The following is a 26,994-nucleotide window of genomic DNA, read 5'->3' on the forward strand; positions in this document are numbered from 1 at the left end:
TCAGGTCAGTACTTCTAGTTACTTTCAGTTTAGACCACTCACAAGTCTCAGCCAATCAGAGGCTGCGGGCAGTCAGACCACAGTCCACACCATTCAGGCCCCGCCCAGGATTGATCACCGTGGTCCCAATGCTTGACTAAAAAAACCTGAAAAAGTTCTCACTACTGGTAATAGGGCTGGGGAGTATTAGGGCCAAACTAAGACAAAAAAAAAATGGAAATTACGAGAATAAAGTCATAATATGAGAATAAAGTCGTAACATTACGAGAATAAAGTCATAATGTTGCGAGAATAAAGTCGTAATAGAATAAAGTCGTAATATTACGAGAATAAAGTCGTAATATTACGAGAATAAAGTCATAACATTACGAGAATAAAGTCGTAATTTATGAGAATAAAGTTGTAATATTATGAGAATATAATTTATGAGAACTCTAACAGGAAGAGCATCTTCTCCCTGTGTTAAAATGAGGAATATTGAGCGTCTTGTGAAGTTCTATTTATATATTTATAATATATTTAATATTACGACTTTATTCTCAAAATATTACGACTTTATTCTTGTAATATTATGACTTTATTCTCATATCGTGACTATATTTTTTATTTTTGGTCTTAGCTTGGCCCTAATACTCCGTCGTACTGCACAGCAGGAACATTTGGAGTGGCAAATTATTAATGCCTGCATTTGTTTAAACTGATTTTATATTCTTCATGTATCTTGTTTCAGAATTGCTGGATGCCTAAATTGGTCTTTTCGGGGGAATATTTCACTTGCAAAAAAACAAAAAGAAAAATAGTTGACAATTTCCTGAAGTCTGAACAATGTCTCTTAAATGTCTGTGTTATGTTTTTGTTTGGTGAAAATACTGCAGAAATACCAGAAATACTGGAGATTTTTAGAGCTTCGTATAGCAAAAAAACTCTGGAAGTGGAGTGAGAAACTTAACTCCATATCAGATTAGTTGGTAGTTCAACACAAATGGGATCCAATCACCCCTGGAGATGGTTAAAGAACACTGAAGCAACCCAACAGCCAGTTTGCTCACTTACGGTATGGCCTTGATAATGCCTGAGCTTCACTTTAAATGCATTCCTCTAGATTTAGTTATAAAAACGAGAACTGTTGCTCATACTGGCAGGATTAGGCTACACAGTGTTTGTAAGTTTGTTTTTGTTATGGTGATCACGCTCCCCATTTATGCTGCATTTAATAACAATACAAATTCATATTTCTAAAACTATAACTGGGAGGAATCCATGAAACTAAAATAAATCCAATTTTAGTCAAGCTTTTGCTTGCTTGCATATTAAAATGATTAATAAAAATCACAAAACGGCTGTATGCTTATACATGTGTAATGCTGATTACAGAATAACAGATCAGATCAAATCATCTTGACTCTTCAGTAATTAACATTTCTTCAGAAGATCTTTTGTGGCTTCTGAAATGGGTCTGAGATAAAACAGTTTGTCTGAAGAATCATATTTATTTTGACTTTTTAAACACCAGAAACCAATTCCAGACTTCAATTCAATCATTTTCCATGTTTGGTTTCATTTGAAAGGACAATCGTGCATGGAATCTATTCCAACAACTTTAAATACTGAGTATAGTTGTTATTTATTCTTTTTTTTTTTCAAGCACTTTAATCAAAAATAAATTCACAATGTTGGTACATTAAGAGATAGGAGGAGTTCTATACAGCAATGTTTTTCAGGAAACTTTTAAATGAGTGTGTATTTTCTTTAAGTGGTCTCATCAAATTTAACAAGCTTCTCAGCATAACTGCAGTCCTCATTTTTCCCATCTTTTAGACACTTGCTTGAAGGAAAAGTTCTTCCTAAATATACTTCTATGTTCATTGCATTCCTGCAAAGACTTTGCGACTGCCCTCTAATTTGCTTTTTGTTGTTCTTCAGCTGCATTGCTTCAGTTTGTCTTGTTTATCCATCACAACAACAGAATGCAACTTTCCGAAAGTCTGAATTTGAAGGATTTCTGTTGTTGAAGTTGATGTTATGTTACAGCTTCTTGTTAGTCTTTCTCCTTTTCTGATTTCATCACGTGGCCTTAGGCTGCCCCGGTTGACAGAGATTGACTTTGCATCTGTTTCCTAATGATAGACCTTTGATTGTAGAAGCCTGATATTAAAACTCTGTGCAGCGGAAGTTTTATGTGCACTGGATAGATTATTACCAATGTGACCAGCAAAGCTCATAAAGACCAAAAGCAGGCCACTCTGTAAATCTGCATCCTGAAACTCTGATATGGAGCTCACCAACAGCTATTTTAAACATCAAGAAAAAAAAAAGGACTCTCGCTCTGAGGGATAAGTCTAATTTTGATCTGCAGGGTTTTACTCTTCCAGCTTTCCAGTTTAAGTTTTTATGAGGCAGCTTTTTGGTCAAATGGATTCCTGGAAGCAAAATCATTTCATGACAATGTCCAAAGAGAAATAACACTATTTACCTTAATCTGTATCCATCATTTAAAGTGCTGTAAAAAAAAATAAAAATGAATCTCAGCTAATCAAATGGCCAAGATAATGATGACAATTTAATTCCAATGCTCCATCTGATCTATCTTGACACTGGGGCCGTTTTCCTGTCCTAGCTGAGGTTTCTGTGCAGGGAGTATGGATTCATGAGCTCATCATTGCTGAGATATGCAAGCTAAGGCTTCTAAAATCCCACGCACTCTGAGTGAATTACTGTAATGAAACCAAACATGTTTAAATGTTTGATCTCCAACCAAATGCCTTCAGCACTGTGCACATTTGGAAAGGACAGAAAATGGATGTATTACATGTTTTTGCATGAAAGAAAGGGGCTTTGAATGATTACTTTTTTATTTATTTATTTATTTCAGGAGTTTCAATATGACTATGATGGAAAACAAATGCTTTAAAAGTTAAGTAACATACGGTAAAATGATCTAGAAAAAAAAGACATGAGGACTTAATTCACTTTTCTCTATAATAGCAACATATAAAATTACATAGAAAAAAAAATATTAATTGAAGAGAAAAAACCACTGTCAGCTATGTACAGGACTGTCTCAGAAAATTATAATATTGTGATTTTCTGTAATGCAATTACAAAAACAAAAATGTCATACATTCTGGATTCATTACAAATCAACTGAAATATTGAAATATTGCAAGCCTTTTATTATTTTAATCTTGCCGACCACGCTTAAGAAAACTCAAATATCCTATCTCAAAAAATTTGAATATTCTGGGAATCCTAATCTTAAAATGTAAACCATAATCAGCATAATAAAATAATAAAAGGCTTGCAATATTTCAGTTGATTTGTAATGAATCCAGAATGTATGACATTTTTGTTTTTTTACGGTAATTGCATTACAGAAAATAAAGAACTTTATCACAATATTCTAATTTTCTGAGACAGTCCTGTATGTAAAAGTCAAACTAATGTGAAAGAATCATATGTTAAGCATGAAGCATCTGTTCAGAGGCTTTACATAATGTATTGTTTCGATAAAACTGTGTAACAGTTGACTCCTTTTTTCAGCCTCAGCAGTCATAATCCTTCACCGCAGTGAAAAGAAAGGTGCAGAGGCTCGACCAGGAGTTGCTGCAGAACTCCTCTGCCAGCTTCTTGTTAGCAGGCTGACAGGATTTGACAGCTCTGGCAGCAAAAGGTGGAGTATAAGGTGATGCAGTTCTCCTCTGTGCAACATGGATCCTGAAATGAGCCTCTCTGGCAGCTTTTCTGCACACGCCTGCCTTTATCAATGCACCATTGTCCCGACACAGGCTCTTTTGCTTCTTTAGTGACCTAGAAATCTGCTTCCAGTAGAGTTCAGTGTTAGAGGCATACTGGGGACAAACAGCTGGTCTGGCAGAGTACTCGCAGCTGAAGCTTCGGTCCCCCTTCTTGCAGGAGACATTAAGGATGACCAAGTCCTCACCTGTTGCAGCCCAGTTACACTCTGACTTGTCTTTGGTGACCAGTTTGCCTTTAAATGGCTGTGCAGAGACAGATTTGGGTTGGCGACCAGCCCTTTGCTGAAACCTTTCCATGTCACCTCCTCCCCTCCGCCCATGGCTCTTCTGACAGCCGCCCAAAACCAGCTGATGGGAAAGGCAAGCCAGGACCAGGACGACGGTGGCGTTGGTGAGGAGCGCCATGAAGCCCACTGAACACACCCTGGAAGAAGTTCAGGTTTAGAGGTGTCACCTCAAATGCCTTTTACTTCCCATTGCAGAGAGCCCCAAAGTAATCTCTTTATAGACCTACACTTCAGAAAAAAAACTTTTCTGGAACCAGAGGTGTCAGGTAACAAAGTACAAATACTTTGTTACCTTACTTAAGTAGAAATTTTGGTTATCTATACTTCACTGGAGTAATTATTTTTCAGACGACTTTTTACTTTTACTCCTTACATTTTCACGCAATTATCTGTACTTTTTACTCCTTACATTTTAAAAACAGCCTTGTTACTCTATTTCATTTCGGGCTTTAAAAAAAAAATGTTCTTGTCCAGTTTTGTTCTTACATCCGTTCCCTCAGATTCCTGCAACTAAACTTGGATGTACATTCCAATAAAGGTTAGGATAAATGATAACATGCCTCTGAAGTTTGACTTTTTGCACCATTACAATACTTATAGGCAACTAGTCATCATATCTCCTGCTCTCTGAAACACATGTTAATGCTCAATAGTACACATATATGGTTCTTTAATATATTTGCATTATACTAAGATGCATTCATTTTCAATGGCTTTTGTCCTTAATGGCTTTTTTCCCCCTTACATTACTTTTACTTTTATACTTTAAGTAGTTTTGAAACCAGTACTTTTATACTTTTACTTGAGTAAAAAACTTGAGTTGATACTTCAACTTCTACAGGAGTATTTTTAAACTTTAATATGTATACTTCTACCTGAGTAATTATACTTTTGACACCTCTGTCTGGGACTGAGACAAAAGCTGAAGGCTTCGTTCAAAGCACCCTCAAGGTTATTTCATGTCATAAAATTGCATCAGAAAAGATGAAAGATGCCACTCACAGTACAGAGGGCACATAGGTGTTTTAAATGACAAGAGAGAAGATGAAATAAAACAAACACAATATAATCAGAAAAGGAGCGTTTTTGAGCTTGTTTCTGTAAGAATATTCATAATAATATAAATATAGGAGATAAACATGGTTAAAATGTGAGATTTAAAAACATATGTAACAATCATAATGTAGGTAATTACACAGTCAGTATTGTAGCCCATATCAAGAACCTACAGTAAGATAGCTGCAAGAAATACAGACGCTGATTCTAAAAGTGTAAATTTAAAGCAGAATGCCATAGGTTATTTGGTTTTTAAAAGTACAGAGCATAAAACATTATGTTTGAACATCAAAGCTTGCATTAATTGAATCTGCACTGTAAAACCTGATAAGTTAGTTGAACTCAAACTGTTTGAGGAAACCAATTGCCTAAAACCATTTAAGTTTATTAACTCAAACAATTCAAGTGTAAAAAATATTCCATTGAGGTTCAAGTAACTTAAATATTTATCGTTAAGGTAACTTGGTTAAATAAATTTGATAGTACCATTTCAAAAACTAATATGTATTATACACTCATATGTAGTATTTCATTTAGACTTATTTAAAAAGTGTTGATTGTATTAATTTGCATCAAGCCAGACTAACTTAACTGAATCTTCTTTACATAAATTATAACACTTAAGTTCAAGTTACTCAGTTTTATTCCTCTAAATTAAATGATCACATTCTAGTGGTCACAACTTCTAGCTCCTCAATTCACTTTAGGAAACCGATTACCTTAAACCATTTTAGTTGTCATAACTTAAATAACTCAACTTTAATTTGCTTTAACACAACACAAACACAGACATCTTATACCAGCTTCAAACATTTATTTAATTCATTTTTGAGTTATCTTAACTGATGGCAATGAGTGACCACAACTTTTTCCAAAGTTTAAGTTATTTCAACTTACTTCTGTTATTAAGATGTACTGTTAGGTTTTACAGTGTGGTACATGGAAAATACAGCAGCCAGCGGATAAACACAACATGATCAATCTTGAAAAACGTAATACCAGTACACAGAAGAAGAAGCCTGACTTACCCGCAGTTTTCTAAAGAACTTTGGCTTGAAGTTGTCACACATGAGAGCTGAGCTGTCTGTACCTGCAGCTTGTGAGAGGCTGGTGCAGAATGAACCCTCCCCTTCCACTCACGCAGCCTGGCCCAAGGGCTTAGGAAGTTCCTTCAATTCACATTGGTAAAACCAGTCGCAGGGATGTTTCGGATGAGATGTTTATCCAAACAGATTCTCTCTTTAAACTCAGCAATACTTGTTTGCAAGTGAGCAGGATGAATAACTACCGTACTTGAGAAAGACAGCAAATCATTTTAAGTCTTATTCACTGAAACCCTAATTTAAGCCACTCAGACCAGAGTGCATTACTTTTAAAGCTTTCAGTAGACCTTCTGCGCACCATAAATGATTTTGAATCATTTGAAAGGAGCCAGATATCTTTGCATGAGAAAGTTATTGACTTATTCAACCTGGAAACCAAAGACCTTAGTCAAATAATACATTGCAGGTGAATATAACTATTCAAAACCAACACACAGCAGGCTCTCACTTTTAAAACATCTGCTTTACTGTATTTCATATCATATTGTAAAATATGCTCATGAATACATGTTATTTTCTATTGTAGTACTGGTCTTTATTCAGAAGGAGATATAAGTAAAATGAAGGTGAGTAACATGACTGGAAATTGTTTATTAATCAAGTAGGTGATTTCACATTCACTACATATTTTTCTGGCAAATACATCCAAAGAGAACTGATTCAGCAAAACATAAAAATAGATTTTTTTAGAAAGTACACGATGATGTCACGATAAAAGTATTTACAGGTAAACAAGCATGAGTACATATAACATGTTAAAATTTTACCATTCCGTACAAGTAGTTCATGTAAAATGCAAATGAAGGTAATTAGATTTTTCAAGGCTCCTTTGTAGAAAAAAGATAAGCCGTCCAAAAAATAAAAATAAAAATGTTAAACCACTGCAGTACCACCACACGCCCTGGGAGGCGGTGTAAACCCCCCCCCCCCCAAAAAAGAAAAAGAAACAACAGCCGATCTACAACGTTCCCTTCAATGGCTGCCTCAGTCAGAAGTTTAATATAATCTGTGGAGGGTTGGAAGTGGGGGTGGTTGGAAGAGAGAGAAAGAAAACAGAAAGAACAATAAGTATAACCTTTAACTTAATGTGCATCGTTAATATTTTGAATAAAGACAAGAAGAAAAGTCATGCTTGTTATGGAAACAATGTTGCATGTGCTGATCCAGTCATTCAGGTCATGTTAACTCTCCAAGGCTTAAAACAGGGAAAATTTGCATCTTTTTCTTTGGTTGTAGAATAGGGCTGGGCGATATATCGAGATTTTAATACATATTGATATATTTTCAAATGCGATATGGTACAAGAAAATATTGTTTATATCGATTTAAATTTTTTTTTTTAATGATTTTAATATAGCTTATTTTGTGACAAATTGACTTGAATGTTTTATTTGAGATTTGCACAAAATTTTAAGGGTTTGCCTCAGAATGATGCATTATGCTATGCTATAATGCTTTGGGGGAAACCCCAATTATGGCACAGAAAAAATATCGATATATATATCGAGTATCGCCATTCAGCTAGAAAATATCGAGATATGACTTTTGGTCCATATCGCCCAGCCCTATTGTAGAAGCCGTTTCACCTCCGATCCTAAAGATTTGAGCTTTTGAAACCTTCAGGATGGAAGATGAAGCATCTTCAGGAAGAAAAGAGAAAGAAGACTTGTTGACTTGTTTCAAGCCTTTGAGGGTTAACAGAGTGTTAAATGTTAAAACAGGGTGCTATCGTGTCTTCGCTCACCTCTCTCGTCAATTTCGAAACAAACCAATGAAGTAGGAGCAGAGGCCTTGCAGGGACCTCCAGCAGTACTGCTGAGACACCCTCTTAGCATAGCTCTTCACGGGAGGTATTGTTGCTTGTGGAGTTGGTCTCAGTGTGGTTGTAACTCCTTGTGGGATGTGCATGGACTTCACGGCAGCTTGTCTCGCTGAATCAGATCTGGTAGGTGCAGGTCCCGGCCGATTTTGGGGTCTCCTAGGCCGATTCGGTGGTCGTGGCACTTTTTTAGGCAAAGTCTCCGGCTCTGAGTCAGAGAGGGAATCAGACGAGAAGATCATCAGAGATTCGTCAGGTGCCTTTCTGCACATGTGAGGCTTAATCCGTCTTGGGCCCTCACAGGCATTTTGGAGCTTTCTGAGGCTCCACATGATCTGAACAAAGTAGTGCCGAGGCATTTTGTTGTAGGCGCTGCAGGTGTGAGGTTTCCCCAAATAGTCGCACCAGTAAGAGCGTTCGCCGCCCTGGCACGACACCCTCAGCTTCGTGTGTTCTCCTTGGCCCGTAATTATCATGGTGCACAAGTCTCCGGCCCTGGTAGCAAACTTCACAGGATTCTCCCAGATGTTTTGTCCCCTGCTGCCGTCACGCTGAGTCTCAGCCGGCCAGAAGCAGCAGACGAGGAGCAGAGCTTGGATCCACATGGTGTCAGATGGATGCTGAGAGGAAAAGAGTGCTGCTCGAGCTAAGGACGCCTCTTGGTATTTATTGGCTGAGGAGATACAGGGAACATTCAGGCCAAAAAAGAAAAAAAATGGGACTAACAAAACGTGGCTGCAAGGGTGGCAGAGGAAAGCAGCCACATCAGCTGCAGCTGTCAGGAGAAGAGATTTCTGTATGCGCTGGTAGGTGTTACATAAGAAAATACATCCAGACACATACGAAGACATTCATGAAGAACTCAGGAATGTTAAATACACCTTATGCAATTTTATGGTAAACAAGCAAAGATTTGTGCTTAGTGACTTTTAATTAAGCAAAGAAATGTGACATGTCTGATAAACATGTTCTTTTCTTTAAGAGACATGTCGATGCTCATAACTGTGGAGCAGAACCTATCATTTACCACCACTATCCATCACCACTGCACAACGTGAGCAAACACGCGTATGGGATACCATGGATGCCATTTAGGAAGAAAAAGAAATGATTGTACGGTAAATAAAGGACGAAAAACTATATAGGCTGGCAGCCAAGATAGTGTCTGACGGTAACTTTAACAGCTGCTTGGGAACATCTGGATAAAAGAGCATCTAGTGCAGCGGTCGGCAACCCAAAATGTTGAAAGAGCCATATTGGACCAAAAACACAAAAAACAAATATGTCTGGAGCCGCAAAAATTAAAAGTCTTGTATAAGCCTTAGAATGAAGGCAACACATGCTGCATGTTTCTATATTAGTTATAACTGGGGGGAGATTTATTTTTCATTATGCACTTCGAGAAAGTCAATGTTGAAGTACAATCTCGAGAAAAAAGTCGAAATGTCGAGAAAAAAATCGAAATGTTGAGAAAAAATTCAAAATTACGAGAAAAAGTCGAAATGTCGAGATTAAAAAGGAAAGGAAAAAGGAAGAAAAAACAGAAAAAGGAAAAAATAAGAAAAAAGAAAAAGTAAAAAAAGAAGAAAAAAAGGAAAACAAGAGAAAAAGATAAAAAAGGAAAAAAGAAAAAAAAGAAAAGAAGAAAAAAAGGAAAAAAAAAAGGTCAAACATTTTTGAAAAAGCTCCAGGAGCCACTAGGGCGGTGCTAAAGAGCCGCATGCGGCTCTAGAGCCGCGGGTTGCCGAGCCCTGATCTAGTGTGTGATGGAGACCCTGGTTTTAGAAGTATAAGTATTTTGGTTTTTAAGGAGGCCAAATAAATAAAAACAAAAATGGCTTTTATATTTTTATTTTGCATTTCCACAAATAGCAAAAAGTCTTCACAAATCACAGAATGATCTTTATTTAATCTTTTTGGAGAGGTCATTTTTAATCCAAGTTTGAACTGGAGCTGGTTTAAGGTGTAAATCATTTAAAAACAATACAATGGCCCTTTTGTCTTCTGCCCATTTGGAAGCTATGAAACTTTAACCTCGTCCTTGTCCTACGTACAGTTCTTCGACTGACCACTAGGGGCTGGCCCCAATAGTGAGTCAATCTCCATTGATCTCTTTGTAAAACTGTCCAACTCTGCTTCAAAAACCAGTTCATGTACACACAGCATGGGCCAAAAAGCAGTCTGGTCTCATAGCTCGACTTCACACTGATGGCAGCTGTTTTAGGGGATGAAGTTTGATGCACCTCGTCCAGTAAAATAACATAAAGCAGCAAACTTCTGCATAATTATGGGTGTGGTCTTTTGTTTGACAGTCTAAGTCTTTTTGGCGTTAGATGCATGTCTGTCATTTAAGCAGGTTCTGTATACCTTACTTATAGCAGCAAATAAAGACATAATAATTGCTCTTAAATTGTAAAACTAAGCTTGGTCAACCCAGCAGTGACCGTCTCACCTAATGACTGGCCTCGCCATGCGGACAGCCACGACTCCCTGGCCAGGCCACAAAATATCTGACTCTCACCCGCCCCGCTGTCACGTTCAAACAGCCAGTCATGTGTTTAGGGTTCTGGGATATCGGGCAACCAGGGGCCCCAACGTTGCTCTGCTGATCCTTGTTTCAGGCAGAGGTGTCAAAAGTATTCACATTCATTACTCAGGTAGAAGTATAGATACTAGAGTTTAAAAATACTCCTGTAGAAGTTGAAGTATCAACTCAAGTTTTTTACTCAAGTAAAAGTATAAAAGTACTGGTTTCAAAACTACTTAAAGTATAAAAGTAAAAGTAATGTAAGGGGGAAAAAAGCCATTAAGGACAAAAGCCATTGAAAATGAATGCATCTTAGTATAATGCAAATATATTAAAGAACCATATATGTGTACTATTGAGCATTAACATGTGTTTCAGAGAGCAGGAGATATGATGACTAGTTGCCTATAAGTATTGTAATGGTGCAAAAAGTCAAACTTCAGAGGCATGTTATCATTTATCCTAACCTTTATTGGAATGTACATCCAAGTTTAGTTGCAGGAATCTGAGGGAACGGATGTAAGAACAAAACTGGACAAGAACATCTGAAACAACCACAACCAAATATACTCAATTTAACTAGATAGTTTATGTTTAAAGGCCGAAATGAAATAGAGTAACGACGCTGTTTTTAAAATGTAAGGAGTAAAAAGTACAGATAATTGCGTGAAAATGTAAGGAGTAAAAGTAAAAAGTCATCTGAAAAATAATTACTCCAGTGAAGTATAGATAACCAAAATTTCTACTTAAGTAAGGTAACAAAGTATTTGTACTTTGTTACTTGACACCTCTGGTTTCAGGTCTTCCAGTACTTGTTCTTGATGGTCCATTTGCCTATTTTTTGGATTAACTGGGGTTGGCCAGTGTTTGTTCCTGCATTACCATGGAGAGATGGAAAAAAAGGCTTCAAAAGTTCTGTTGAGAAAACCTACATCTGGCATCACACAGGGAGTGTCCAGTTCTTTTTATATCTTTTTAGACATATACGCAACACTTGCAGAGATCAATAGGCTTGAGCACTGAAAGTATTAGAAAACGCCCTCCACCATGCAGACTCTGTAAACACACTGGAAAATATGTTTCTTGAATCACTCCTTCTTTTATTTGTGTATTTTTAACTTTGCCTCTGTATAAAAATGCAGCAATGGCTCGGCGTGCGGCTTTGTTGATGGTGTTTATTCACATACTCTTTGGGGCTGAAAAAACCTCAGAGTGAAGCTTATAGAAGATAATCATCTCTTATTGAAATAGCTGACCAGCAATGCAGCCCACATGGTTTTGGCCGGTAGCACAAGCACCACATAAGAATGTGCATTTTTGTGTAAAAAAAACCTACAAAAAGATGCATTATGTGTAAACTTATAGTAACATGCCATTTGAATGTTCTGTACAACCATCCATCAATTATCTATACCCTGTTTGCTTTTTTTTTTGTTGCATCATGCATTTGAGTTATGCAACTTCATATATTTTTCTTAAAAAAATGTATATGAACTCTTAAATTCCTCTTCTGTATTAAACCAAAAACATTTGCTCACAATTAAAGGAGCATGAGGCAGGATTGAGGCAGGATTTATGAAAAAAATGTGTATACGTTTTAAGTTTTCTACTAGTAATAATGTCAGATGAAGCGTTCCAAGCCAAAAAGAATGAGCCCTCTAGTGTATCTCTCCATTGCCTTGAACAGGCTGTGTGCTGCAAAATGTGCTGCAATTGTGCCCGGAATTTCCCGCGCTGTCCTGCGGATGTGACGTCACATGACGCTGCATGCGTGTTCTCCCCGTTCTCCCGTGTCGTGCCAAAAAGTGATTGCCTGCCAGAATCTGATTTCTCCCCTGAAAATGGGTCTTTTTACCTGCCAAAAATTGATTGAAGGCCAAATACAGTTAATGAAAGGTTGTCTCTACGTAAATATGATTTGATCTCATTCTTGAGCTTCATAATATAAACACTAGAGCTCACAGGATTGCTTTTAACTATTTTAAAGGACCATTACAACACAAAATAGGCATTTTCACCTGCCAAAAATTGATTGAAGGCCAAATACAGTTAATGAAAAGTTGATTCTGCCTAAATATGACTTGATCTCATTCTTGATCTTCATAATCTGAAAATCTGACGTTTTAGCGCTATCGTTCAACGGGCTGCTGTGCGCGCTCCCGCGGCCAGAAATCAGAAGAAATCAGATTCTGGCAGAACTTTTTGGCACAACACCGGCTTCACTGTTGGCTGCAGTACCCCCGACGGCCGTCGTGGCGAAGGGTGGCGCTAGAGAGTCTCATTTCTTAAAAGGAGCCTCATGCTCCTTTAAAAAAAGTACAATTATGGTTGAAAACACACAAGACTGACAAAAGGTTCCAGAATTTAAATTTATTCACAATTTATACACTCTTTTCACCACCACATAAAAAAAAAAGAAAAAGCTTGACCCACAGTGGCTCCATCAGTGACCAACTATACGGAGCGTCACATTTCAAACCAGCCGTTCCTGTTCCATGCAGGATACGGACGCATGATAACTGGTTCAAGCACTTAGTCGTATCATACATTTACCCCCAAAGATGAGTCACCGGTCTCTATCAAATAAGAAAATGAATGATCGTCAAAGTGAGCACGCAAATGCCAAAAAATGTCCATCTTAACAAGTATTTACTTTTGAAATGAAGGACGTAAAAAAAGAAAAAAGGCGAGAGGAAAGGTAGATGCAACACATTTGTCTGTCCGTGTTAAGTGGGCATCTGCCATGTAAATGGGTTAAACCAGTGGAAATCACTTTGGATTTACCTTTCACCATCAATGATAAAGATCTTATCAAGAAACTGGCGATTATGCTGCACCAATAAAAGCAGAATCTGTTGCCCCATGGCTTCATGAGAAGATTGTGTAATGTCTACAGTATATGAGATGGATAGAAACTTTTATTATATCAAAAAGATGGGTATTTCAGTTAAAAAAGAAGTAGGATCGTAAGCTGTAGCAACTGATTAGTAATAGTCAGCATTTTTTCTTTCACCTGGAGCGAACAGATTGTCATGTACAATCAGAATATCATGAAAATATTTGGACTACTTTTCCTCCTAAACACACGAAGCCAGTGTGGATCAAGTGGTTCCCTAGCATGACAATATTCCCATTCTTTACTTAAAACTCACTTTTTTTTCTTAATTGATTCAACACAAACAGATTTTTATTAGTGTAAACACATTTAGTATTATAAGATACAACCAATACCGACAATTAAAAAACGTTCAGTGTTAAGATGGACATTGTTTTTAGCAGCGTACATCAATCACAGCTGTGTAAACTATGAAGCTAGCTTTTGTTTTTCCCCCTACAATCTGATGCCGTACTCACTTGTCCAACTATAGATTGTCTACCGTCTCTGCATCGTTTCTCTACTGTACAGATAGCAGCTCTAATCTGTAAACATGAAGGGAAGGTGGCTCCAGGTTACCCACTGTATTAAATATAGATTTCAGCATTTTTCTTCCTAATCAAGCAACAATATGAAAATAAAAATTAAAATAAAAAGCCCTCGAATACATTCACTTGTTCCATGTATTCGTAGCTACTGTTTTTGTTTCTTTTTTCTTTTAAAGCAGACGACAAATAAGCACAAAGCAGAGCACTAAAGGGGTTTTGGCTTGAGAATAAAATTCTCCACTTTAAAAGTATCACGACTACAAAAGCAGGAAAAGAGCTCTGTAAAAATGTTAGTGAAGTCAGCAGCACTATAGTGTTACAAATCAGTTAATCACAATAGGATCTTTAAAAAAAAAAAGCCACAATTTTACCAGTGTCTAATAATGGGCGGTGGTCAAATTTGATCATTTAGAGAAAATCCACTCAAAATGTTTACACTGTGGCTATAATTATGGTGTGATTTCTTTGTTGTTTGGTGTCATATCATTGGCACTCCTGTGATAAATGATAAAATGAAACATTTCTTTTTTCCTTAATGTGATTGAGGAATAACTGAACAGAGAAAACCTAAATAAAAAAAGTGTGCATTGGTCTGGATTTGGTGAATCTATTCAAATAACTCTTCTCCTCTTTTGCTGTCCTTCTTTATAAAGACTATAAAATTCATAAAATTAACACCTGGCACAATGTATATGGCACAGGTGGAGAGAAAAATGATCAGAAGGGGAGGAGTCCTTTTTCTTGTCTCCAAACGCACCACGACACCACCGTTCTTCAGTTTGAGATTTCCAGTCGTATAGAAGCTTTCAATAGCATTTTCTCTCTTAAGAGCATATCTGTAAAATATCAGGGTGAAACATGAATCTCAAAGGCAACCAGTCACTTGTACTTGTCTCAGACCAGTAAAAAGAAACTCAAATGTAATATTGTAAACAGTAAAAAATAAAAATCATGTAAATATTTCTGACAAAAAACCAAATCTGTCTCTGTGTTTTTACCTCTTTGTTGAAACGGTAACGTTTTTATTCATTAAGCTGACACATCTCTCATCTCACACGTAGTTCAGAAGTATGTGTGAAAGCTGCAGCTGTCATCTTTATTAGCTTGACTTGAGGGTGTAACATCAATTTTAATTACAGGAAGAAAACGAGCATCCTCTCAGCTTGCGGTGACCTTCAAATGTTTTCTTCACCCAGAATATGTACATGAAATCACAGATCAAGTCTTCTTAATGTTTTTTTTTTTTCTTTTTCCAGCTTGGTTTTGTATCCAAAGAAATGTAAACGCAGACACAGCAGTTCTTGAAAAATGCAGAACAAGCTTGGCTCAGATTGATGCTGAGGGGAGAAGAGTTTGATGTCCTGCAGCCAGCAACCGCCCTGAAGACTGCAGCCAGAAAGTTCAGTTGATTGGTATTGAAAACCTGGTGACTTGGAGTCCTTCATCTGTTTTGAGGAAACCCGCTTTTTTGAGCTTCTTCCAGCCTAAGATTGTGAAATGAGACATTGGAGAGGAGAAAACAGAGCATATTCTAGTTAGTTAACCTCAATATTTCCATGAATTTGGACATCAATGCATACAACAACGCAAAAAAAAAGTATTAACACCTCACCCACACTGCAGTTTTTTTTAATTGTAGATTTAGTTTTACTGGGAAATTAAAATTTTTACAGTCAACCTATTTTGAAAAAGTGAGAACAATTGTTTTCAGGAGCATATCTGAACAAAAGGTTCAGATGACAATGTTCAACTCAGTACAGGGTTATAATAGTTTTGAATTTTTCATTTTAGTTTAGTTTTACTCGTTTTAACTTTTTCTCCTTCAATTCAGTTAGTTTTAATTCGTTTTTAGTGTGGGTTTGCTAGTTTGTATTCGTTTTTATATTTTCAAAAATGCTTAGTTTTAGTTTTAGTATTAGTTTTGACGTCACGGACCGTGAGACATTAAGGTGCCGTAGCTGCCAGTTGGAGATAAACCAAGAGGCTTATATTGACAGGGACAAAAACGGATGAAATTATATCTATAATTTCAGTTCGTTTTAGTTAGTTTTCTAAAAACGCAATATAGTTTCAGTCAGTTATCGTTTTTGTCTTTTAATTTTTAATTTTTATTTAGTTCAGTTAACAAAATTGTTTTTTCAATTTTAGTTTTCGTTATTTCGTTCGTTTTTGTGAACGATAATAACTCTGACTCAGTACTTAAGAACTAAAAACCACTGGAAGAGCTTCAAACTTCCCCTGTTGAGACCCGAGTAATGCGTGTCGTCACAGGATGGAGACGCACATTTTTAAGTATAAAACACCTGGGTGCACGTTACGGTTCGGGCCGTATTAACTGCCGAAGAAATGGCATAAATTACACGATTAATTCAAAATAGCCGACTTCCTGTTGGGTTTCGGCCATGGCGCCAAGAGACTTTTCTTTAAGTTGCGACATGATACAGGTGTGTACCGATTTTCGTGCATGTACGTCAAACCGTATTGTGGGGCTTGAGGCACAAAGTTTTTTAGGGGGCGCTGTTGAGCCATTTTGCCACGCCCATTAATGCAAACCATTAAATATCAAATTTTTCGCCAGGCCTGGGTTTAGGGGGGCAAAAAGGCCCTAATTTCGTTGGAAAAATTCCTACAGATACAATAGGGCCTTCGCACTGTAAGTGCTTGGGCCCTAATTAAAGACACAGACCTACAATAACCAATCTTGACATAAGAAAAACACAAAAAAAAACCTTGGTGCGATGTAAAAATCTAACATGCTGACAAGTTAGATATAAAAATTGAATTTGTTTCTAATAGAAAACATCCACACCTCATCCAATGAGATTTTTTTATTATCTTGAGTTTCCATTAACTTTTTAAGCAAAAGAAAATCTAAATGTTGGTTTCTAGATGGACACATTAACAGCATTAGTTCAGAACCAGTGCAATCTTACCGACTGATGCAGGATCAAGTTGTTGGAGCTACTACAGATTATTTCTTTAATATATCTAATCAATAAATACATATGAAAACTTACTGTTGTGTACTTCAGTTCCAGTTTTCGAGGGCACTGCAAAGATGGATAGAGAACAATTTATGCCTTTCTAATACCAAGGAAAAACAAACCAACGAAAAAAAGCTTGTTCTTTTCTTTTGTAAATGAAGTAGGGCATTAATTCATATTCATGCGGATGTTTTGAAATAAAGAAGCATAATAACTAGAAAGAACTTTCAAGGGAGAAAGACTGTCAAAGACTGGATTGTGCTTTTTTTCCCCACAAAAAACCCACTGGGAATTATGTCATTGAAAATAAGGAAAAAGCAACACAAAAGAAAGAAAAGAAGATTATGACAAGAACACACACAAATGCTCTAAAGCACACACACACACACACACACACAGTCACAAGTACATTTATTCTCACCATAATGGTTTTCCTGCGAGCAGCAGAGCACTAAAACAAGCTGTGAAGATGTGTTAAGAGAGTTAGTTAGCACGTAAGAGACACAAACGGACACCATTTTAAACAGAGAATAGATGTCAGGCAGACAGCAGCAAGATGGCAGCTGTGGGAAGGAGAGGTGTAAGTATAAAGGCTGTTAGAGAGACGGAGAGAGTCGGAGTTATTACTCTTCCAGTACCTTTCGGGAGCCAGAACAAGAAGCGGCTCTCTCTCCGTCACCAGTCGATGTGCCTCGGAGGAGCCGAGGCCCGCGGGAACCTGTTCATGGTGTCATAGGTAGGGATGCTACCAGCACGGGAACAAACACACACAGCGTCCATCAGCAAGACGGAAACATTTCTCTGAGGACTCAGCAGTTTGTGAAACCGTCAGCATCTTCTCAAAGAGAGGAATGCTGAGCGGTCCACAGGGCAGAGAGCAAAAGAGCCAAACGGACGTCAGTCAGAGCTGTTGAATGGTGATGAAGTGTAGGAATGTAGGAAAAATGTCTTTGCTCATGAAGAAAATAATTCAACTATGTATGAGTGAAGTCTTGAGAGACGATTTCTAAATTGTCAGGTTTATTAAAGCAGCACAATGTAACTTTCAGCTTTTGTTGAGTTTGGCGGCTCTTTTGGACAAAAGCGGTAGTGCTTTACCAGAAAGAACACTACATTTCCCATGAGCACCAGCACGTACTGCCGGAAAGATCCTGTCCCCGTCGCGTGATTTGTTTTGATAGTGAATGAGATCAACGGGACAGACTTTCAAAACTATTTTTCTGTTTTCAGCGGCCGTTTGCAGGATGGATAGCGAAGAGGTAATGTATCTATTTTTGGCTAAACAATATAATATGACGAAGTTGAAAATCACTAATTTCAACTTGGTTTTATTAGTGAAGTCCCCCCGCCCCCCTGTGCTTTTTCAGCCAGATAATGCGCCCCAAACTAAAAACGCTCTGGTTTTGTTCTACTGCACCTTTTTCCTGTCACGATTTTTAGAGGGACTTTGTCATAAATTAGTAGTCCAACATACTTACTGACAAAATAAAAAAAATACTTTATAACCTGTGAATAACTGAATGTTTTGCAGATCAGCCCTGCACAATTTTACAGTTCTCAGGAAAAATAGTAGAAATGTTCTATACATTTTCTTCGCATTGCATTCTTTCCTCTAGTGCTGTAATTCTATTCTGTATTCTTTTATTGTATTATTATTTTATGATCACTATTATTATTCTGTGTCTGTTGATATTGTCAGTAATTTTAGAATGACCAAAACCCAAGACGAATGTGAAAACATTCTAATTTTGATTCTTATTGAACATAGAACTGTACATTTACATTTGTATCATAACAATTCTGTCTCTTAAATCCCCATCGGTCGGACATCCCTCCTCGTCTTTCAGCTCACGCCAGCGAGTGAACGCCGGGCTAATGTTTATTCTTGTCCGGGCATTTAACTTGTTACTCTCCCGCTTTCTTTTTTTCGCCTTCTTTGTTAAAACTTTTATTTTCTTCGTTTTTTTCGCTGCTTCGGCCATGACACCAGCTTCTACTGAGCTCTGCGCTGCACGCCCCGCCCAGCTTTCGTCTCGACTACGAATCGAATAGGAGGGGGAAGTGACGTATGCCGTAAAGCAGTCAAAGCCGTAAAAATGTGTAGTTTTTTAGTGTGGAAGGGTTCCTACCATGCTCCTCAAAGTTACATAGTGCCAGTGAAGGTGATACAGACCCCTCAGACCATGACAGAGGTTCATTAAACCTGTTGGAAGTTGATGTACCATCACAATGACTCTGGAAATATTATATTAAGGTGGAAAAGTTACATAGTGCTGCTTTAAGTATCAGCGATGACCGAGAGAATAACAACTACACATGTGACCGGTCTGATTTAGCCGTTTGGCTCTCTGCCTTTAAGCTTCTGTTACAGTAGATTGGTCGGTCAAACTCATCACCGTCAAAATGCAACTTAAAAATATTAAACATGCAGTTAGATGTCCGGTTAGATTAAGGAAGAAATCAAAGTGGCGACATAGCCAGCGTCACACTGAAGCTTCACATGCTTGCCTCTCTCTGAACAAAATGATCAGGTGTACATTCATCGGACTTTGGCTGACTCTAAACAAGAGGAAACAGGAAAGGTTTTCAAACCACATGAACGTCACGGCGTCACACAGAGCATGCACTTGGTTAGTGATGTGGTAGATTTCTTAAAACCCGCAGACCAGAACCTCTATAACATGGCTGAGTGAAGTAATGGTAGCAAAAAGATTTAAAGGCCTCTGTAATGTTGTTGTTGCTGCACCCCTGTGATATGTTATAGTACATACTGTATACTGTAGCATTTATATTATATTAGGGCTGGGCGATATGAACCAAAAGTCATATCTCGATATTTTCTAGCTAAATGGCGATACTCGATATATATATCGATATTTTTTCTGTGCCATAATTGGGGTTTCCCCCAAAGCATTATAGCATAGCATCTCTGTTAGCTTCACTTTTTCTGAGGCAAACCCTTAAAAAAACTGTCAGTTTTAATACAAAGCCTCGTGCCAAATGTCACACAGGTTCCTTTATTAACAGAGGTCTGCACAATATCAAAATGTATAAAACAAATGAAATAAAAATAAACTGCCTGCATATATAGAATAAAAATGCTTCTTGAATAAAATAAAACAAATATCCCTTTCCTGCATAACAATTAAATTAAAATACACTGTGCAATTAATACAATGTAGACTTTTCCACTGAGGTTGACAGTTGCGCAAATAACAAAACATTTGTGCAAATCTCAAATAAAACATTCAATTTGTCACAAAATAAGCTATATCAAAATTCTAAAAAAAAAAAAAAAAAAAAAAAAATTTTTTTGATAATCGATATAAACGATATTGTCTCGTACCATATCGCGTTTGAAAATATATCGATATATATTAAAATCTCGATATATCGCCCAGCCCTATATTTTTTATATATATATATATATATATATATATATATATATATATATATATATATATATATATATATATATATATATATATATACACATACATATATAAATGCAAAGAATGCAGTAAAACACACACACACTCACATACCAGTTTCTCTCCTTGCAGGCTCACTGTTCCACCTGCTTCATTTTCATTTCCACACATATAATCCGTCTTTCTGCAACTGGCTTTCATTCCTCTGCTCTCAAACATGCATCCCCACCTCTCCAGGTTTTCCTCCACCTGCTCCTTTCTCTCACTACAGATAACACAGCTATCCACATGCATCATGTCATAGACATCCCTCCGGCACTTGTATTTTTCTTTGGTGACGTCATATAACAAGTTAAAAGTAGGAGGCATTTAAAGATAAATTTGCATTTTTTGTTCATTTTTAATTTAAAAGCCAGGCTTTTTTAAAACGGATCCACGCCAATTACTGTATTCCTTGCTCTGTACTTAATTCTCAAAAGAAACAGTGCTACAAGCGGATTCCTATTTCATTCTTATACTAACATACATTTTCAATCAATAAAACTGTCTTTATGTAAGTTTTAATGCATCTATAAGCTTTTTTGACCAAAGTGCTGTCTATGTGACAATACAACTTCGACCACATGGAGGCAGACTGAACATACTGTGCTTATGAGTGAGGACGGTCTGGTTGCAGAGGTATAATATATATAATATATAATTATTGTGGAGTTGCCAGGGCTGACACATGCACCGTCTTGTAAAACGCTGCCCCCATGTGGCCAATAATGGTATTGCTTTAAGTCTCTTTTAATGGATGCTACCATTACTCGCCAGCTTGCATGTTATTATTTAAAGATGTTCATATGTGTGAATGTGTAAATGCAATAAATCAGATCCCCTCAGGCATGCACCGTACGGGCATGTCATAACCAACCTAACTAAGCCACTTCCCCACCATGCCTCCACCGCCACATCACATGCGTTTGAGAGGATTAATAAAAAGTTTACCTTGTCATCATAAGATTGGGTATACCTTGCTCACTATGATAACCATTATTACCCATTTCCATACTGAAAACAAAATATTTTATACAAAAAAAAGGATGACAAATGAGCGACATGGCATGCTGAACCTTTAGAATAAAAATGCATTTTGTTGTTTGTGTGTAGCCAAACGTTTCAGGAAATGTTAGGAGATAAACATGTTTTTACGAATAAAGTATATAATTTTATTTACACATTAATCTATATAAATCTGGTGGACTTGTAAGTTAATGATTGCAAGAGCCCTTCGAGAAAGGTAAGGGGCACTTTCCATAAGGTAGCACACGACAACAAAGCCACGCCATCCACCGTAGGAGCAAACTAAAGCTTAAAAGCGATAAACCAGCACCAAGTTTAGTAAACAACTCTATGTACAAGATTCAGATAAAAGCACGGAGTGATAGAAGTTAAAAAAAAGCGGTAGGTGCAGAAGATGTCTTACTTTTTCATAGGAATTGTCTCAATGCTATGAAGATATACACAAAAACAGCAACATAAAAATGTTATTGAGATGTTCAGCAAAGGAAATGCACCATAAAATCTCCCATAATCCAGGACAGATTACAGGAGGAGACGAGCCAACTACTGAGTTGGTAAAGCCATGAGTCCACAGATGAACAACAGTGCATTAATCCGAAATGTGAATGGACAAATCAGTGTCTCTTTGTAAAGTGCAAAGTGCTTGACAGAGAGGTGGGAAAGAAATAAAATTAAAAAAAGATATGGAAATGGAAATTGTAGAAATGGTTATCACAAAGTAAAATGCCAAGTCCCAGAAACAGAGGCACTACAGGGAAGAGAGAAGTGGTAGGAAAATAAACCAATAAAAAACTAGAAGAGCTTCAGTTACAAATAACAAACCTCAAAAAGGGATGTTTATTTTGTGCTGAGCTAAAACCAAGCAAATGTAATAGTATCAAAGACTATTTAAATTTATATTTACACAAGAAAATAAGAAGGAAAAATGTCCTGCAACCATTAACTCAATATAAAATACATATTCAATATTAATACAGGACTGTCTCAGGAAATTAGAATATTGTGATAAAGTTCTTTATTTTCTGTAATGCAATTAAAAAAACTAAAATGTCATACATTCTGGATTCTTTACAAATAGACTGAAATATTGCAAGCCTTTTATTATTTTAATATTGCTGATTATGGTTTACAATTTAAGATTAAGATTCCCAGAATATTCTAATTTTTTGAGATAGGATATTTGAGTTTTCTTAAGCTGTACGCCATGATCAGCAATATTAAAATAATAAAAGGCTTGCAATATTTCAGTTGATTTGTAATGAATCCAGAATGTATGACATTTTTGCATTACAGAAAATAAAGGACTTTATCACAATATTCTAATTTTCTGAGACAGTCCTGTATATCCTGAGCAATGTGAGGTGTAGCTATCCGTGATACATCCTGGCCACTCTGACTTATGGCTATTATATTATAAACAACACAAAGTGTATTTTAAATATGCAGTAAAAGAACTAAAAGAGCGAGCACTTACTCATCGTAAACGTCCTCCGTGTCCATCCGCCGGTAGTACTTTGCAAGTTTCACCGCAAAGATGATGCTCGGGAGCAGGAAGAGAGTGCTGCAGCCGAGGCCCATCCAGAAAGTGTTCTGTTGGCGAGACAAGTATTCAGAGTTATTTAGAAATGTGCTTAATACATATAACATACTGTAAACTGACAGTTACTTTGATGACCACTGAATCAAACCGCTGAGGTGAGCTGCTGTTTCTCATTTGTGATGATTTGCTGATTTATTCCGTCTTTTGTGAGTGAATTTGAAAATATAATTGAACTTAAAGAACCTACTGTATAAAATAAACTAAACAGCAGTTTTGGAGAGCAGGATTTGTTTTTTCTTTTCCAACAGCCAAAGGGCTTTGCAGTAGTAACTACTTAGACAATAATAACCTTTTCCCCCCATACATTAAAGGAGACATATAATGGAAAATGCATTTTTGTCAGGCTTAAACACATGTTTTGTATCCAGGATTCATCATGCCCAAAACTGGACGGCATTTGAAGTGCTCCAGTTGTTGGTGATGAGGCCCCCTGTAGACCCCCTGCGGGGACACGACGCCGCCCTGCGGACGGCTCCTGAACTCATATCCCCCTCAGCTCATTGACATGCAATTCCAGTTGCTAAGGACCCCTGCCGGTACGACACCTTGCCGGCAACGCATTGTCTCATTAAATGTCCCTAGGCATTGTCATTCCAGTCCCTGCGTCTTGTTTCCCTGCTGGGACAGGCACCAGGAGAGTATCAGACTTCCAGCCCCCCGCAAGGCCACGCCTCTGACTGTCACACTGACTTGTTTAATTCTGTTGTTTGTTCTTGTATAAAAAAGCTTGTTACAAACCATTCGATGTCAGCCCACCGAACGAGACACTGTCTGTATCTGTCTGCTGAACGCCGGCTAGAATAAAATCTCTCATCCCACAGCGGACTCTTGAACTGGACTTTGTAATATTCTTCAACAATTTGGTGCCGTTGACCCGGATGACAATAGACTTTCGATGGGAACTCCTTTTTCCAGACCAACGACACAACCAGCGACTTCTATCTAAATTAAATCAGAGGTAAGGGATCCATTTTCAAAATCCCAAATTATTGTTTCTGGGCTGTTGTCGAAAGTCTGTGAACTGGAGTGCCAGAGAAAGTTGACGTTATCCTTAAATTTAGGTAAGTCCGCTGTGTGGTTGTGAAGGTTATATTTTTTATTATTATTTTGTGTTATTGGGAAGGTTATTGTAGAGATGTTTTAGGAATGCTGACAATTTCATAACACTTGAATTTGATTGTGTTGTGAGAATGTTCTGCTTCTCCTGCCTTAGAATTGACTCGCTCTTCTAAAAAGGTTTAATATCTCGGGTAACATTAAAAAGAAAGAAATGGCCAGAACGAAATGGTTGGTCTGAGTAGTCCAGTGGGACTTATCGCATATGCAGGACTTGAGGTCCAAAAAGAAGTGTTTGGAACAATGAGATACTTGTGGGAAACTGACATATATGTAGAAGAACTTTTTTTTTTATAAGTGGGGATGATTTGCTCTCCCAAATACTTGAGGTATATTTCATTTCAGTAAGAATTGACTCGCTCTCCTTGCATCAACAGGAATGATTTGTATGCTCTGAAGTAGACTGATGATTGGAAGAATTAGCAAGTAATTTGTGTTTTTTTGGGGGGATCTTACAAAAAAAAAAAATTTAAAGTTTTTGGGAAGTTTTTCAGTAGAGAGTCAGAGAAAGAGTTGACTGGTCCTTTTAAATACATGTATGGTAATCACGGTACCGATAGTTTTATTTGTTAGTTTTGTTTGTTACTTAGTTAGTATTAAATATTGTTAAAATAACTAAAAAGCACTTCAAACTCCCTCAGATTTTTGGAGGGATGAAAGTAGACGCCGTAATGCAGAATCCCCAATAGCTTCGCTTACTGATCTAAATAAAAAAGCTGATGGCTTTACTAAGGAAAGATTTAAAAACACAACGCAGACAAAAATGAAATTAGAGAACCAGTTAAATGATAAAATCAAAACCTTTATCCGGTGAAACTGATTAAAGAATCAAATGACGATGACACTTCTGATGACGACTGGATTTTACAAAAATCCAAGTTCTGTTGCCTACAAAATTTGGAGCCAAATAATAGTAAGAGATTTTAAATGAATAAACAAAAATGGCTAGAGGAAACAGCTGTTAAACTAACTTTGCCACATGATTTGAAAAGTAAAGTACTTGATGCGCAAAGTACTTGATGCTTGTAGAATTCCCTTTAATCCCACAGCTGTTGCCAAAATCACACCGAGCAAGCTCAGACCTTTTGTAATATTCATTGCCTTAACAGTTCAAAGGGAAGTAGATCACAATCCCAGGGAACTTTATGCTAAAACAATTTTGACAGCAAAAGAGAATTGTGGTCTGTCACGAGATCAGATTGATGGATTCCCTCCAGGGTACATGCAAAATATATATTTGCTAATTGCCCTCCACAAAGGGTAGGCCTGGATAACGCAAAAAAAAGAATCTGAAATGTATGAAAATACTAATGTCTTTTTCAAAAGTGTTTCCTACACAGGTTGAGCGCTGAGAGGAGAGCCAAATCAGAGCATCCCAATTTACATAATCTTATCCTGCCTATGGTAACTTCATCATGTAAGTGCATGGAAATCTGTCTGTGGCCTACTATAACGTCTCTGAATGCATGTATAACTAATCTCTAACTAGAGGTGTCAAGTAACGAAGTACAAATACCTCATTACCTTACTTAAGTAGAACTTTTGGTTGTGTATGCTTCACTGGAGTATTTATTTTTCAGACGGTTTTTACTTTTACTCCTTACATTTTCACGCAATTATCTTTACTTTTTACTCCTTACGTTTTAAAAACAGCCTTACTCTATTTCATTTCGGCCTTTAAAAAACTATCCAGTTAAATTGTGCCATCCGGATAGAGTGAATTTGGTTGTGGTTGGATGAGAAGTATAAACATATTTGGTTTGTACGTGTCTGGTCTCTGAAACACATGTTAATGCTCAATAATGCACATATATGGTTCTTTAATATATTTGCATTATACTAAGATGCATTCATTTTCAATGGCTTTTAGCCTTAATGGTTTTTCCCCGCTTATATTACTTTTACTTTTATACTTTAAGTACTTTTGAAACCAGTACTTTATACTTTTACTTGAGAAAAAAAAAAAAAATAAATAAATAAATAAATAAATTTTGAGTTGATACTTCAACTTCTACAATACTTCAACTTCTACAGGAGTATTTTTTTTAACTCTAATATCTATACTTCTACCTGAATAATGAATGTGAATACTTTTGACACCTCTGTCTTTAACACTCGTCCTGACCTTTCCTGTTTTCCTCACTGACGGCTCTGCTTATAAAAATGGAATACCATACGCAGGTTATACAATTTGTGATAATTCTTAATTGTTGAAAGCGCCCTCCTCCTCCAGCTCCACCCAAGTAGATGAAACTATATACTGATCAAAAGGTAAAACTGTTACAAACTATACAGATTCCAGAGATGCTTTTGGTTGTGTATATTGTATTTTATAGATTTTATATATTGTGGGCAAACCGAGCATTTATCTCATCCTCGGAGATAAATGTGGTTAATTGATTGGTGAACTGTTACAAGCCTGTCAACTACCTTCATCTATTGCTTTGTTAAATGTGAAGCCCACACCCAGTCCAACCCTGTTTTCACTAGGCAATGCTTCAGCTGACCATGCAGCAAAAGAAACTGCCAAATTTGGCTTACCTGTCTATGTAAAACTTTGCCCTTCTATACCCGCTAACGACCTGGTTTCTCCTAATGATGTAGCCCTCCTACAAGAAGACTATTAAGGTGAAGAAAAAACGGATTGTAGCATTCCCATGGTTGTAAAAATGTAAATAATTATGGGTCAGCAACGACGGCCGCGTTGTTGCACCCACATCCTTGTACCCGTGATAGCTGATCACAGTTGGCAATCACAGATGAGCAAAAGGGGGAATGTGTCAGATAGTGTTGAAAGACTGATAAGCTCCAAGATTTGCATCCTATAA

The 26,994-nt window shown here is 37.1% G+C and overlaps 3 protein-coding genes across 13 annotated transcripts in view; all 3 read right to left on the bottom strand.

Moving 5' to 3' along the window:
* Positions 1-3,367: 3,367 nt before the first annotated feature.
* On the bottom strand, positions 3,368-6,197 carry fgfbp1a (fibroblast growth factor binding protein 1a). The gene is made up of 2 exons (XM_061726144.1): positions 6,127-6,197; positions 3,368-4,179 (listed from the first exon to the last, which is right to left on the bottom strand). The coding sequence occupies exon 2, from the start codon at positions 4,158-4,160 to the stop codon at positions 3,543-3,545; it is 618 nt and encodes a 205-aa protein (XP_061582128.1). The 5' UTR covers positions 4,161-4,179; positions 6,127-6,197; the 3' UTR covers positions 3,368-3,542.
* Positions 6,198-7,124: 927 nt separating this feature from the next.
* On the bottom strand, positions 7,125-8,713 carry fgfbp2a (fibroblast growth factor binding protein 2a). Its single transcript, XM_061726145.1, has 2 exons — positions 7,946-8,713; positions 7,125-7,207 (listed from the first exon to the last, which is right to left on the bottom strand). The coding sequence occupies exon 1, from the start codon at positions 8,623-8,625 to the stop codon at positions 7,954-7,956; it is 672 nt and encodes a 223-aa protein (XP_061582129.1). The 5' UTR covers positions 8,626-8,713; the 3' UTR covers positions 7,125-7,207; positions 7,946-7,953.
* A 4,736-nt stretch (positions 8,714-13,449) lies between these two features.
* The window catches only part of prom1a (prominin 1a), a 162,444-nt gene continuing 148,899 nt past the window's right edge, over positions 13,450-26,994 (bottom strand). For 3 of the 11 annotated variants that reach the window (XM_061724787.1, XM_061724783.1, XM_061724780.1), the window contains 5 exons: positions 22,925-23,040; positions 21,854-21,877; positions 17,593-17,699; positions 16,988-17,020; positions 13,450-15,454 (listed from right to left, as the gene is read on the bottom strand). In XM_061724787.1, coding sequence (XP_061580771.1) covers positions 17,630-17,699; positions 21,854-21,877; positions 22,925-23,040 — 210 coding nt within the window. In that variant the 3' untranslated portion in view covers positions 13,450-15,454; positions 16,988-17,020; positions 17,593-17,629. Of the gene's footprint in view, positions 15,455-16,987; positions 17,021-17,375; positions 17,416-17,592; positions 17,700-19,091; positions 19,514-21,076; positions 22,199-22,924; positions 23,041-26,994 lie in introns of those variants that run through there. The other 8 variants (XM_061724779.1, XM_061724790.1, XM_061724782.1 and 5 more) reach the window with 8 other exon arrangements.

The sequence above is a fragment of the Cololabis saira genome, chromosome 7, assembly GCF_033807715.1.
Source record: "Cololabis saira isolate AMF1-May2022 chromosome 7, fColSai1.1, whole genome shotgun sequence".
Taxonomy (NCBI): domain Eukaryota; kingdom Metazoa; phylum Chordata; class Actinopteri; order Beloniformes; family Belonidae; genus Cololabis; species Cololabis saira.

Coding starts and splice junctions, on each gene's coding strand:
- fgfbp1a (XM_061726144.1), bottom strand. CDS start 4,160: ATGGCGCTCCTCACCAACGCCACCGTCGTCCTGGTCCTGGCTTGCCTT.
- fgfbp2a (XM_061726145.1), bottom strand. CDS start 8,625: ATGTGGATCCAAGCTCTGCTCCTCGTCTGCTGCTTCTGGCCGGCTGAG.